A 15,771-nucleotide genomic window follows, 5' to 3' on the forward strand; every position below is an offset into this window, starting at 1 on the left:
GCATATTGTCTAATAAACAGGTTGCTATGATACTGTTGCTGTGTCTGTAAAGTGTACTGGAGCTGCAATCTGCCAACCCTAATAATTTTCTCAAAGCTTAAGAAATATCCCTTTATGACATTCATTGATCTCAAGTTTCTAAAGTGTAATGCAGAGAGAAGAGAAGAAAGGCTCCATTCACTGCAAGTAAAAAGTCTGTGAAGAATAAATAATGGGCGTATTTTTCTCCCACACCGCCGACTGCCCTGCTATTCTAAACCGGAACATTAAACATTTATGAAGGAGTATGGCCAAAATACTCTACCATCCAAATACAACACAGTCTGCAAATGAGAAGAACTAAACCTACAAAAATACCATTAAAAGGGGCAAATTTTTCTTCATAATTTGAAAACAATATGAATCATTTATTTATATAAAGTTGGGATTAGTTTTAAATTCTGTCTATTAGCCAAATAATACAATCCTAAAAACTGGGTGTATGTCACAGGGACTCTTTTGTTACGGTGCATACTTCCAGGTATTGAGGTATGAGAGCTTACACTGCATGTATTGTCTGGGGAAAGTCCACTACATACATTCCTCACAGTGATTAATACTTCATTATCGCTAGGCCAGTCCATCATTTACTCTTAGAAATTAGCATTGAAAAAAAAGTCTCAGATAAGGACAGCAGGCTTAAGAAAATAATGAAATATAACTTCCAGGAATATCATCTAGAATCAAGTAATAAGCAGTCTGTTTGCTCCCAGTGTGAAGAAATAACATTTGCCATGTGCTTTCTATGATGACCCTGGAAAAATCACACTAAGAGACCCTAGTAAAGCCCTCCATCTAATACCCTAAAGCATTTACAACTAATGGGTGCATCATGGAATAAAATGAAAAAAAAATGTTCATAGCATACAGTAAGGGTTCAGTAAGGGTTTGGTTATGGTTTTGCCTTGAAAAAATAAGGTGATAATGGTGTATATGGCCAAACCCAGTTTTAATGATTAATGTATCCACAAATCTATATCAATTCTATGGCCAAACTACTCCCCTTACAGGTGTTGTCCACCTTCACCAAATAATTGATATTAAATTTGTCATGAAAAGTTATACAAATTTCCAATATACTTTCTGCATCGATTCCTCACTGTTTTCTAAATCTCTGCTTGTTGTCATTCAACAGGAAGATTCCTTGTTTACTTCCTATGGAGAAAACCGGTCCATGGTCATGTGATGTCACCTTGGTACGCAGCTCGTTATAAAATATTATAACAGCTTTGATTACTCTCAGGGTTATAAAGAGCCAACTCTAGTCATAGTATTCCACAGAAACAATCCTAACAATCCGATTTCTAATCATCTTTGTAATAGGATCCTACCAAAAGGTTTTACTGGTAACCAAATTTAAGATTATTGCAGATTGACTTTAAAGGAAACCTACTATTTGATTGGATGCATTATGAACCAAAAATACATTGAGAATGCTGTAGCTACACTGATACAGAATCATATCTTAATCCCTGAGCCGAGTGGTTTTACTGAAAAAACTATTATAAAATTATGATAATGAAGCTCTGTCGCTTCTGTGCTTCTACACTACAGATATATTGGGTAGGCTGCTTGGCAACAAACAAATGGCATATGGTATGGTAATACATTATAGATATATGTATTATATATGTAGAATCTGCCTGATGGAAGCCATATGTAGCAGATTATTTATTCTTGAATGTGGTTTAGCACACTTACTGTGATGGAAACATGTATCAGTAGAAAACGTGGTCCTTAGGAAAGACAAAGCCCTTTAGGAGAACCCACTAGACCACAAGCCGCAAGATAAATTGTAGTAAGACATGGAACTGATTATGATGATCAATATACAGTTTACGGTTATGAAATAGTTAGTAACCACAGAAATATGTATAGAATGTCATAAATTTTAGATCTCATAATTAAATCTAAGTATTAAATATTAAATGGATATTACCCCATCCCTCTGAGTGAATACAATGGGGGAGATTCCTGTGCCAGAAGAGCTTATCACCTAGTTAATCTGTAGTATATGCAATGGCTTAGGCTTATCTCCTGTGCATGATACTCACATCTCTGCCAGCTTTCTGCCATTAATTGTAGTAAATTTGTTGCGCCATAAAGACTATGCCCCACTGTATAGGTATGTGTTTCTATTGTGTCCCTATTTACAGGTGAGTGTACAGACTTTTTACCGATACAGCAAAAAATGTTATGCCAATGTGCAGTGACCCACAGAAGCTTTTGGGGTAGGTGCTAAGTGTTAAACCTAGTACAAAAAGGAAGGGTAGTCTGGACTCCCGATTTACGTCACCAATGCAATGACCACAAGAAAAGTAGAAATGTTGAGCAAGAGCCTGAAACCTAACTTTTAATAGATTTAACTTTTTACATAACATAATACTACTTGAACATATAGAATCGACAATATCTACAGGTATGAAATATGTTGGTTTATTATTATTCTCATGGGATTTGGCTCAGGGATTTTTTAGAATTTATGGTCCATGGAATACTCTGTGTAGTCGAGTGGTTTCTGTTGGCGTTGAACTTTAAGCATATGTGTATGTATGTCACAACAGGCATCACAATTTTAGACAAGTGTTATTATGTTATTTTTAATGTTTGATCTATTAAAAGATAAGTTTTAGGCTCTTGCTCACCATTTGTACTTTACACAGGTTGAGGAGAGTTACATCCAATAAGTTGCTTCTAAAGTTTTCCAAAATGTATGTTTGTTCTATTTGGGTAATTTAGCTGTTTACTATTATAACCTTGTTAAAAAGCGTAATTTATATGTTAGATGCTAATTTACGACCACCGCAGAGTAGTTGTGGGAGCTCAGATTAGTGAATTAGAGGCGTTAGATGAATTTTTGGTAGCACAATATGCAAAGCACCTATGTAAATTCCTGAAGCTAACCACATGGAATGCAAAACTGGCCCAAAGATACCCTGATTACAAAAATAAATCACAGTCAGTAAACTAACCTCCATTTTTACATGGATATTACATAAACTGGTAGGAGTGGAACTGCTCTTTCAATAATTTATACCTTAGAGAGGTCACATTCCTAACTTCTTCGTATACAGTGTAAATCTGAATTCTTTACCTTTGGCTTTGGGTTGCCAATGACCTTGCAGATGAAAGTAGCAGGCATCCCTTCAAATATCTTGTAATGCTTCAGCTTTGTCTCAAACTGTGGAGGATAGCTGTCTTCTGCATAGTCTTCTCCATGTTCCACTTCATCATCTGATTCCTCAACAGGAGACCGCTCAAGTCGATATTCTATTTCACTGATAAGCCTCTGCTCAAAGCTGGACACTTTGTATTCCTGCCAGATTGAAAGAAAAAGGTTTATTTGATAACCCTACAATTTATGGATTATATTTCTCCATATGTCTGCATCCAGCCTGAAATAAAACAAAAGTTGAGCTTTATTCATGCTGAACATGTGGCTTCACCCATCCTTCCCACACATGTAAGCCACTTATTCTGAAAACATTGCATCAGAGAAGAATATCCTGCAGGCATCTAATAAAATGAATGTGGGAGATTTTAAGTGAACAATAAAGATACATTTCTGACATTTTGTCTCTACACCTCTTGGGTAATTTGTTATCTCTAGGGAGATGGATGAATGGAAATATTAGTCAGTAAGTACTTTAGTCTATGTATTTATTGGCCTGTAAATTTCACATGGAAAAGACAGTGTTGTAGTTTTATCAGTCAGCCCATGGGACAGAAGCTGAGTACCATATTGTTTCATAGAAATCACTCTTCTCTGGAGATCTATACTGCATGTTATTTTAACATACATTAATGATGTTCTCCTGTGTCAGCTTTCTTTGTAGCAGAGGAATGCACTAGTAGACCAACGCTGAGGGTCACATAATGACTGTGTGAATAGGAGGAGGTGCTGCCTGTGAATAATATGGCTCTACCATACCTGAAGTATAACATGTGGCATTTTAAGAATCATTTATCAGGTATTGGTATAAAGAAGCAGTAATAGATACCAATCTCTGTAAGTTTACTAGCTGGATACCGCGCTGCCAGTCTTGGATGAGTTTGTAGAAACATACTAACTCCAAATATTAAATGCAGATTAGTGCACATTTACTTATTTTCCTATATTATCTATATTTTATCTTTGCATTTACAAAGAGAAGAAAGACAACTTTTTGTTGGGTACTGGTTAGATGGATGTGGCATTAAAAAGATACATTGGGGGTTATTGGGGGTTGTTCTTCCTAAGATCACTCAGGGACTTTTCTGTTAATACTAGCCTACGAATTGCCTTTTATGAGTCGGAAGTACTAAGCTCTTTATTGTATTGGGTGAGTGCTTGGGGCCCATGTTTGTCTGCTCAAGATCAATGCAAATGTAGAAAGATTATAAAAAAAAGCAGAGAACATAGTTGGTGCAAAAATGGAGCAATGGGAGAGTATACTCCATCGAGGTGTACGTAAAAAATTCACCCGTATGGTGACAGACCAATCTCATCCGTTGCATACTCAACTACAATCGCAGCAAAGAAATTAGATGTAGGGTGGATAGATAAAAAAAAATCATTTTTACCATATACTATCCACTTGTCTAATTTTGCAAAGGCGGTCTAATTCTAGTATTGAAAATTAGTGATTAGGAATCTGACTGTTGTATGGATTACTATAGGACTGTAAGATTAAATATGAGTATAGGGTATTGTATAGGGGTAATTAGCGGTTTTATATTTTCAAATTTTATATTTTTAATGTCTTTTTATTGTACGGTGTCTTATGTATTGTCTGTGTTGGTCAAACTGGTTGTGACATCTTCTTTTCCCCCTTTTCGGGGACAATAAATTATTATTATTATTATTTATCATAAATTGGTCCCTGATCTCTGGCGTATAATAATGTTACAGCCCTTTATTCCCAGCTACTTTAGATCCTACCTGGCATAGAAATATTCCACAGTATGCAAACTTTCTCTATTGAAAGTGGGCAAGCAGCAGTTTGTGCTTAGGCACCAACTCCTCTGCCGGCTTGGACCCCCTTGGCAGAGAGGCTCGCAGAGAGGAGGAAATAATCAAAGGTGATAGCAAATAGCTAGTATCTGCTATTATTTTCAGGGCTTTTACGCCAGTTTCCTGGTGTAGAAGCCCTGTTAAATAACCACCATTGTTTTAGTTTTCTTATTTTAATTTTGACCCCTGCTTGTCAGTAGTCAGCAGTATTTTATTGCCTGGCCTATCCAATGCACCAAATGTGACTAGCTTCCAGACAAAAATAGTGCAGTCAGTGTCTACTTTAGCATTCTGCTTATAGAGCTCAGAAGCCATATCTAATTCACATCAGATCACCAGCTCAGAATACTGAAGGCATTATAACACTAGTAAGTGCATGGCCTACAAAGCTTTTCTAAAAATAGACTGACTAGTTCTTTGCCTTCCTTAATATTCTATTTTCAGAAATGGAATTTCAGGTGTTTAAGTGTATTATTCTGCCAGTTGTACTTATGTTACTCTGCATTCCCCCTAACTTTCTAATATTGAGGGCATTATATATATATATATAACTAAATAAATACTTAACAAAAGAAAAGTTGATCACACTCCAAAGTGGTATATGTATATGACTCATAGCAAACATACAAAAACAGTTCATATATACACTTTGAAAGATTGAGTCAATACAGGTGGATTTTAATTGTTGTGCACTCCAAGGCATTTAGTGAAACAAAACAGTGGCGTCATGCAAGTTAAAAGTTTTATAGCATGCGTGATAGGCACAGAGTGAAGAGTGATGCCTTCATCTCACACCTAGCTTTTCAATTAGTCCATGTGATGTAATTAACCATTATCTTACCTTAGGGGCTAAATACAAATAGTTACACAACTTTTTACAGTCAATGACAACTTCATGACATCACATGTTAAAACAGACAAAATCAACACACTGTAGAGTTTTTAGTGAGAGTAAAGGTCTGTGTAAGTGCAGAAATGAAAGACAGGGGGATAGTAACCTTCTGCAAGTCAAGAGGGTTCTCTACAGAAGCATCAAGAGAGGAAACAGAGGAAACTTCCTGCAAAGGTAGAAAAGAAGGTGAAAGCTTATAGAATGGAGATGGTTAACTGCCAAGAGCCCTTTACCTTTTGCATTGTTCTGCACCATTTTGACATTGGACTTTAACTTATTTTGGGAACCTTTAGGACCTTTATTATTAAGGGGAACCTGTCATCAGAAAGGTCATTTTTACACTATGGCAGCTTTCAATAGCCTCTGGCATGTGGATTTAGAAAATGTCTTTGTTGTTCATCTAAATAATTCCAATGTTTTAAATTTTTTTTTTTAACATTACCCGGCTTGTTACAAACAAAACGGGGGGGGGGGGGGGTGTCAGGGGGAGGGCGGGGGAGAGGAGGGCTGTGGTGAGATTGAGGCACAGGGAGGGCAATGAATGAGGATGAGCAGTGGAGAAATTGAGGAGAAGACAACTTGTATCATATGAACTGCCTTCCCCCACCCCGGGACTCACCACACACTGCTGGCAGGGTGGCAGGTAATTTTAAACACTTAAAAAGCAGTGGAATTATTCTGACCAATCACAAGGGCATATTTGAAATCAACATGCCAGAGGTTATTGGAACCTGTCATCAGTTAGAAATGACCTTCCTGATGACAGGTTCCCTTTAATCTATAATCATAAATCTAAAAGTTCTTGGTGTAAACAATAAATCCGGCTTTAAAATAACTGGCATGAATTCATGAGATGAAATACACAGGATACAAAGGATTCCCCATGAGGGCCTTTCTGACAATGCACATGCAATACTTTAGGTATAAATACCTTGTAAATGACCAAAGATAGAGGTGCAGAAGAGGATGAATGCTTCTTATATTAAATCGGCTAGCATTCAAGCCATGTTAAAGGAGTATTCCCATAATGGACATTCATAACTTCTAAATGGGAAAGGTGATACATATCTGATCACCAAAAACTTGAATTCAGGGTCTCTGAGCTCAAAGTGATAGTGGGGACTTTGAATGGAGTCATCACTGACAGAACTGAAACAAGCATTTTCCTTCACTACCACTGTCAAGCTTACTACAATCATGTAGTTAGCAAGAAGGGAAAAGGGTCATGCCGTCAGCAATGAGACACGTGTCATCTTCCCAGCTGATGCAGGCTATGTTAATATTGAAATTATTTTGAATGCAAAAAACGGGAGGCTCAGCCAGTTCAATGGGATTACGAGAACTTCTTTTTTAATAACAGGCCGTGCACATGCACACAGGTAATCCAAAGCATATAATGGATGTAACATAATTTACATCCAATATAATCTAATCTCAATATAACCACACATTCAAAAACCTGAGCAGAATGAGTGTAAAATCCAAGAATCTCATTGCTAGTACATCTTTAAAAGTAAGAGAATCCCAGTGTATTCCACTTAGTCCACTTGTTCTGCAGTTTCTGGTGGATTCTTATGCTTTTAAAAATATGCCAGAGATTCATAATTTTTTTTCCTCAAGCGGCTTAAAGGGAACCTGTCACCAGAATAATATTTGTAGGTTCCCCCCCCTTTGGGTTACTTGCGCCTGCATGGTCAGCTCTCCACTTTGATCTGCACAAGCACCACACTATTCTAGGGGTTGTTAGGCAGAGAGGTGCCGGGATGTATGCAAACTCTGTAGTTGCGTACCCACCTTACTGCCTAGCAACCCATATTGTAGTGTGGTGCATGTGCAGATTGACGAGAAGTGGATTGAAGGGGCGGGTTGGTTGCTATGACGTATCAAGGGGGGAGGAGTGAGATGGGAGTGTTTTTTTTTAAACTGAGGGTGGGTGGTGGAACCGCTCCTCAATACACACACCCCTGGGACATGGTACACTGACTAAAAGACAGGGAGGTAATCTTTGACATAAGTTTTCTTTAGAACTAAAAAAGGCAGAATAATTATAACAGTTTGGGAATGTGCTTACGAGTGCTTATGGGGACATGGGGGAGGATAAAATAGGGATCCTGATGACAGATCCCCTTTAAGGAGGTGAATATACTGCTATTTGGGGATGTGATTAAATAGTGGGTCTCTGTGGGTTCACACACCATTGGGGAGGAAGATCATTGTCCAATGGGCTGCTATTTTGCTTTTTGTAGATTCCTATTAAAATCTAAATATAACTTTAATTTGGCTACTTAATTCACTGAAGCTATTATACAGGTGTTTGCTCTGTAAACAGTCTTTGAAATCTTTTGGGTTTCGGGTTAATTATTCACAATCATATTCCACTTGGAATGCTGGGAATGTTGCCTTTATTTTTGCCAAAGAATACAAGTTAAAGTGTATTTCCTAGAAATGCAGACTTGCTTCTAAAACATATACAGTTTTCAAGTTCTAAAAATTCTCAGTTGTAATCTTTCCATTTAGCAGAAAAAATATGAATTTATACCTGTGAATTCAATTCATCTTCTTGCTCCTGAAGGGTGAACACCGTTGCTGCACTGTCAGCCCCAAGCAATCGGCGAGCCATTTTCTCCTCATATGTCAATTTCTGTAAAGTGATAATAAAGTAAACAAAGTTCCTTTGATGATACAACCCATTATATTTTGTCTATACTACAGGTCAACTGTGATAGTCATTTTTCAATCAAAATGTTACACGATTATCTATTATTCCTTTCATCTAGAAGGTTATGGATTACTTATGTCTGCTTTAGGAGGTAGGAAATCTCCATCTATCCTACCGGTTGTCCGTTGTTTAGAAGTTCATCTTTGAATCTCAGCTTCCTCTCTAGATCTTGAATTACTGCATCTTTTGTTCCTTGAATCTCCTCATCAGAAGCTATACGGGCGGTCCGGCCAGCCTTCTTTGGGAAACCCCTAATAATAATAATAAAGGAAACAGAGAGAATAAAACTAGTCACTAGCCCTCTATCTAGGATATTCTTTACATCCATAACCCAGACTAGCATTTACTAATAATGAGACTCATGAAGGATTCTTGAAGGTTTGCTTTGTTAGATTAATAAATAATTCTAAAAAGAGATACATATCGTTGTATAGAATAGGGGAGAAGACATAGAACAAGTTCACATTGTTATGTCATTTGCTTATTTTGGGAAAACAATAGCACTGAGCAAAACCATCGAAAAAATAACACATGCAGATATGGATCTGACGACTCATGAGTCATCAAGTGGAATAGCACTTTTTGATATAATAATAATAAATCACCATAAATAGCAGTGCTTTACAGATGAAGAGGTAAATACACAAATAAAATAAGAAATTACAGAGTAATAACAGAGTTGAAACAATAGGAATGAGGGCCCTGCTCATAAGAGTCTATGGGGATGAAAGGGGGGCACAGAAGGTGACAGTGCTTGTACAACGGTACAGCAATTCTTTAACCACTTCCTGTCCAAGGGTTAATCTAGCCTTTAATAGAATATCAGGATTGTGTTTCCAGGTGAAAGAGAACCAGAGATATCCACAGAAAGTATATTGGATCATTGTATAACTTTTCATTAGACAAACAATATCAATCATGTGATAAAAGTGGACAACTCCTTTAATTTACAATAATTTACAACCAGCTTGTGTTTTAGGGACAAACTATGTTGAAAGAATTTAATGACTATTAGATCCGTAAGTTAAATGAATTATTTTTTTGCAGCGGACTAGTATCTGGATATGCCTTTAGGGAACAGTACTATCTAAATTTAGATTTGGAATTTAGCATTTTAAATATAACAGATTTCGGATTCCTAAATCCTGGTAACATAATAATATTCCCCAACCAGTGCTATAATTACCCCCTTCACAATATGTTATTATGAAAACAAACATTTGTAATATTTTTCCATTACTAATACACATAGCTGTGACTGACCAGTATGCGGGAGGATACAAAGTTTTCCTAAATCAATCTTCCCTTAGGGAACTAGTGGAAAAATGAATCATGTCCAAGCCTGAAAAGATGGTGCCTCTGAGATATTTAGATGCAGATAAAAAATGATACACTGGCTAGGCAAATCGGACAGGAGAGACACTGGAAAGGCGCCAAGTATAAAATTATTATATCCAGTATTTATATTACAGGCACCGTTTCTGAGAAATGGGACTTTACATGTGATATTGACTATCGCAAAACTAGTTTCCCCTTGCCACAGGCAGCTGGAATTACTGTAACCAAATCCAGATTGCTCTCAATACACATTTGACATTCCTTGCTGGTTACATACTGATATATAATAATGTTTTTAATTTAGTTTTAACCTTTTTTTCATTAGAACTATCCAAATTCACCGTAACTTGTGTGGATCTGTTAATGAAGACAATGCCCAATCAATCTGTATTATTGTAATGTCTCTTTGTGAAATGTAATGCTGTAACATTTCTCTGTGGTGTTTTTCTGGCTTTAATGATGTTTATTTTTTCATCCTGGTTTTGTTGGATGTAAATAAATCATGTAAAAAAATTGTACAATGATGGTCATTGTTATAAAAAAAAAACAAAAAAACACAGAACACAACCCAGGAGTATAACTCCACAAGATATAATATACGGTATATCGCATATCTCTATCATAATTGACTTAAAATTGTAGTAATATATATCGCTGTAGAGTATGTAACTGAGAACTAATAATGGAGAATAAAGGTGCTAAAAACTTACGGTGGCATTACACCTTTAGGAAGACCAAGCTCATTGAAGGACACAGGTGATGGCTGGGATGGCAGCATGGAACTAAGGAAGGCTGCAGGGTTGTGGCCTGAGTTAGATCCTCTTGCAGTTGGAGAAAGGGATGGACTGTATGACTGTGAAGGTGAAGAAACTGGAAGTGGGGGAGGTGGGGGAGGAAGAGGAAAGTGATCCTGACTACTATAATTTGTACTGGGACTCATCACAGGAGGTGGAGGAGGTGGAGGAGACGATGATGTTGGAGACCAAAAAGGGTCTCCTTCTGGAGAAAATGGTTGGGAGAATGGTGGCACTGGTGCTCTACCAAACTGTTTTTGAGGTGTTGATGTTGGAGAAGGGAGGCTGGAGGTAGAGGACCCAGAAGATGGCGTTACAAAACCTGGGGTAGAACTCATGTTCTGAGCAGCTATAAACTGTTTAGGCCGAGCATAGTTGAAGGAGCTTGCTGGTTGCATTGCAGACGAACTGTGAGAATTCAGAACACTCATTTGTGCTGGAGAAGCAAAAAACTGATTGGCCTCTAGCTCCTGGAAGGAAGGTGGAGGGGGGAAAGATGGTGACGGAGGTGTACTTTGCTGAAGACTTGATTGTTGTTTCAAGGATGCAGATTCTTTTTCGTGACGTATTTGATTCTGTAGCTGCAGTAGTGTCTGAGAATCCCTGAAATGAAAATAAAATAATGTGAGCAAGGCAATGGTATGTATGGCATCTGACCAGTGCAAAACTCTATTCACAGCAAGAAAGCACCACTGTTCCCATTCTACTTAGCCTTGATAATAAATTTCTCCTACATGAAGGGGAGGGTAGTTAGAAGTTATGTTCATGTAGATGAATAGCTGAAGAACAGTTATGGTAACGCAGAGATAAGATTTAGATATGCTACACATGTGTCACCTCCCCTGAATTAGGAATAGACAAATCCCGGAAGCCATGTTATCCATGATTCTGGTTTGAAGAGCTTTTCGGATGACAATCTTAGTACAGATGCTGCACCAATATGAGAATGTTCAAGTCTGTACACTATAGGCGGTCCCCTACTTAAGAACACTCGACATACGACCCCTAGTTACAAACGGACCCCTGGATATTGGTAATTTATTGTACTTTAGTCCTAGGCTACAATAAACAGCTGTAACAGTTATCACAGGTGTCTGTAATGAAGCTTTAGTGTTAATCCTGATTCTTATGACAACCCAACATTTTTAAAATCCAATTGTCACAGAGACCAAAAAAGTTCTGGCTGAGATTACAATGATGAAATATACAGTTCCAACTTACATACAAATTCAACTTAAGAACAAACCTACAGACCCTATCTTGTATGTACCTGCCTGTATAGCTAACAGACAAAGCAAGACTTTTTGTTTAATAATTGTACTTCTGTGACAACTGCTAAACTCTTATAAAAGTACATGCTTGTAGTCCGGCAGTTAAATATGCTGAACCATAGTTATGGGCAGTAATTGTTTTTCCAATGATTGTATAAAAATATCTATGTTATTATGTTAATTATAGTCTTTTAGGCCAGCCAAAACAAAAAGAAGCTCATAACCTTATTTATGGTTATTAATATTAGGACATCATTATCTGGCTGCCATTGACAATACTAATGACAGAAGGATTTAACTACCAAATACTTGACTAACCACATGGAAACAAGGCTTTGGAAAAAAGCTGGATGATTTCATCCTTGGTTCACCAATGCATGCTATTAAAAGACAACTAGAGAAGGGAGATTTCTAAACTTCTGAAGTTGTCACGAGAAATTTTCCAGGCTTTAGCATGCGAGAGGGTAAATTGGACAAGGGAGCTGCAGAATGAGAATTTAAAGGGGCTGGCCATTTTACTTCAAGTTTTTTGTAGACGGGATATTAGGTAATTTACCAATATACATCCATTAAATGTTCTGTACTGCTTTTTCAAAATGTTAAGTCCCGCACCCGGTTCATAAATGTCTTTTACCTCATCAGCTGGAATTCCTGTTCATAAAATGCACAGCTAGCTAGCCACTTAACTGGCTGCCCTGACTAACATTATACACAGTCTAGGTGTGGTGAGCACACCATGTTTCACCGCACAGGCGGCCACTCCACAAATTTTAAAGCAGGTCCTATTAATTCCTGTATTGCATCATGTCCTCACTGGTCGTTGTGGCAGTGGGTGGAGTGAGGAGTGCTCACCCCTCCCTCCTCCAAAAGGCTGCACATTTCCCCGCCGGTTTGAAGCCCATTATGTACACATGTGTTCGTGTGTACACAGCCTAACTGTCCACAGGGGTGTACCAAGCCTGTCTGCTGCCTGAGGCGAGCCATAGAGAGACGCCCCCCCCCCCCGCCAATATATGTGATATATCAGGGAGTGTCAGGACCAGATCCATCATATAGGTTTGGTGTAAAAATAAAGCAATGCAAAATGCATACAGCGGGTATAAAATGCATATAGCGTACCGCCATGTAGTATAAAATGCATACCGCGTACCGCCATATAGTATAAAATGCATACAGCGTACCGCCATGTGGTATAAAATGCATACAGCGTATCGCCATGTACTATAAAATGCATACAGCGTATCACCATGTAGTATAAAATGCATACAGCCTCCCCCCATGTGGTATAAAATGCATACAGCTTATCACCATGTGGTATAAAATGCATACAGCGTATCGCCATGTACTATAAAATGCATACAGCGTACCATCATGTACTATAAAATACATACAGCATACCGCCATGTAGTATAAAATACATACAGCATATCGCCATGTAGTATAAAATGCATCCAGAGTACAGCCATGTAGTATAAAATGCATCCAGCGTACAGCCATGTAGTATAAAATGCATCCAGCGTACAGCCATGTAGTATAAAATGCATACAGCATACCGCCATGTAGTATAAAATGCATACAGCGTATCACCATGTAGTATAAAATGCATACAGCCTCCCCCCATGTGGTATAAAATGCATACAGCTTATCACCATGTGGTATAAAATGCATACAGCGTATCGCCATGTACTATAAAATGCATACAGCGTACCATCATGTACTATAAAATACATACAGCATACCGCCATGTAGTATAAAATACATACAGCATATCGCCATGTAGTATAAAATGCATCCAGAGTACAGCCATGTAGTATAAAATGCATCCAGCGTACAGCCATGTAGTATAAAATGCATACAGCATATCACCATGTAGTATAAAATGCATACAGCGTACCATCATGTACTATAAAATACATACAGCATACCGCCATGTAGTATAAAATACATACAGCATATCGCCATGTAGTATAAAATGCATCCAGAGTACAGCCATGTAGTATAAAATGCATCCAGCGTACAGTCATGTAGTATAAAATGCATACAGCATATCACCATGTAGTATAAAATGCAAACAGCGTGCCACCAAGTAGTACAAAATGCATCCAGCGTGCCGCCATGTAGTATAAAATGCATCCAGCGTGCCACCAAGTAGTATAAAATAGATACAGTGTACCACCAAGTAGTATAAAATGCATACAGAATACCACCATGTAGTACAAATGCTGCATATACATACAGCATATATACACATAAACAAACAGTAGATACAGCATATACGCACACAAACATATATACACATATACATATATACACACACACACATATAACATATATACACACATATTACATATATATATATATATATATATATATATATATACACACACACATACACATATTACATACATATATATATATATATATATATATATATACACACATATATATATATACACACACATATTACATATATATGTACACACACATATATGTACACACACATATTACATATATATATATACACACACATATTACATATATATACACACATATATATATATATACACACATATATATATACACATATTACACATATATAAACACATGTTACACATATATAAACACATGTTACACATATATATACATATTACACACACATATATATAAATATATAAATATAAAGTAACCTTACCTGTTCTTGGAAAGTTCGGGGCCTTGTCCTGCAGCGGCGGTGGCGCAGTGCGGGAGCCGGGAGCGGGTAGGTCGAGAGCCAGGAGCGGGCAAGGGGGGGGGCGTGAGCGGGGGTTCAGACGGGATGGAGGGGGAGCCGGGAGCCGAGAGCCTTGAGGGGGGGGAGAGCGGTAACGGAGCCTGGAACTTGAGCGGGGGCGGGGGAAGCAGGGAGCCTGGAGGGGGAAGGGGAGACATGAGCGCAGCGGGGTTGAGAAGGGAATGGAGGGGGAGCCGGGAGCGGAGTTATGGGCGGGACCGAAAGTATACGGGGAGTGGGGGAGTTTGATGCAGGCAGGGGGGCGGAAGCTCTGTGCCGGCGGCGTCGGGGGGCGGGCGCAAGGTGCCGGCAGCGTCGGGGAGCAAGGTGGGCTGCAACGCGGTCCCGTCCGGCGTGCGGCCCGGGAGTTCAGTGCCGGCCGGTGCCTCCCCCTCGTTGAGCAGGAGGCGCGCCGCCTGAGACGAGATGCTCAACTCGCCTCATGGCAGGTGCGCCCCTGACTGTCCATGAGCAATCTAACTACCAGGACCTCTATATTTTATACATGATTACAATCATAAGGTCCTGGAAGGTAGACTCATCATGGACATTGGAGATCAAATCTCTGGTTGATGAAGTTAAAAGCATTTATGAACCAGAGGCTTGAGTATACATTTAAATAAGCTATATAAATAAAGATTATTATTATTATTATAAGATGTGCCAAAATATTAATAGATGTATAAAGGTGAATAACTTAATATCCTACTCTCCACGCATTACAAAAAAGCCTTGAAGTTACCTTTAAGGTAAACATCCTTACAAACCCCTTTAAAAGGTTTCTTTTCTTTAGTAAGTACTGTATATGGAATCATTTCACATAAGATTAATAAATAGGCGGTAGTCATCATCTTATAAATAGAAAATGGAATGGGATATTATTATTGGGTGTGGGTGTAATACTTTCATTTATTTGATCTATTACTATAGACCACCTTGCTCAATGAACACAGAT

The 15,771-nt window shown here is 38.2% G+C and overlaps 1 protein-coding gene across 4 annotated transcripts in view; it reads right to left on the reverse strand.

Annotated features, from left to right (window-relative positions):
- The window catches only part of PALLD (palladin, cytoskeletal associated protein), a 230,528-nt gene that overhangs the window by 16,921 nt on the left and 197,836 nt on the right, over positions 1-15,771 (reverse strand). For 3 of the 4 annotated variants that reach the window (XM_072120063.1, XM_072120082.1, XM_072120091.1), the window contains 5 exons: positions 10,692-11,378; positions 8,759-8,894; positions 8,464-8,565; positions 6,031-6,090; positions 3,134-3,355 (listed from right to left, as the gene is read on the reverse strand). In XM_072120063.1, coding sequence (XP_071976164.1) covers positions 3,134-3,355; positions 6,031-6,090; positions 8,464-8,565; positions 8,759-8,894; positions 10,692-11,378 — 1,207 coding nt within the window. The remainder of the gene's footprint in view (positions 1-3,133; positions 3,356-6,030; positions 6,091-8,463; positions 8,566-8,758; positions 8,895-10,691; positions 11,379-15,771) is intronic. The other variant, XM_072120073.1, reaches the window with a different exon arrangement.

The sequence above is a fragment of the Engystomops pustulosus genome, chromosome 1 (assembly GCF_040894005.1).
Source record: "Engystomops pustulosus chromosome 1, aEngPut4.maternal, whole genome shotgun sequence".
Classification (NCBI taxonomy): domain Eukaryota; kingdom Metazoa; phylum Chordata; class Amphibia; order Anura; family Leptodactylidae; genus Engystomops; species Engystomops pustulosus.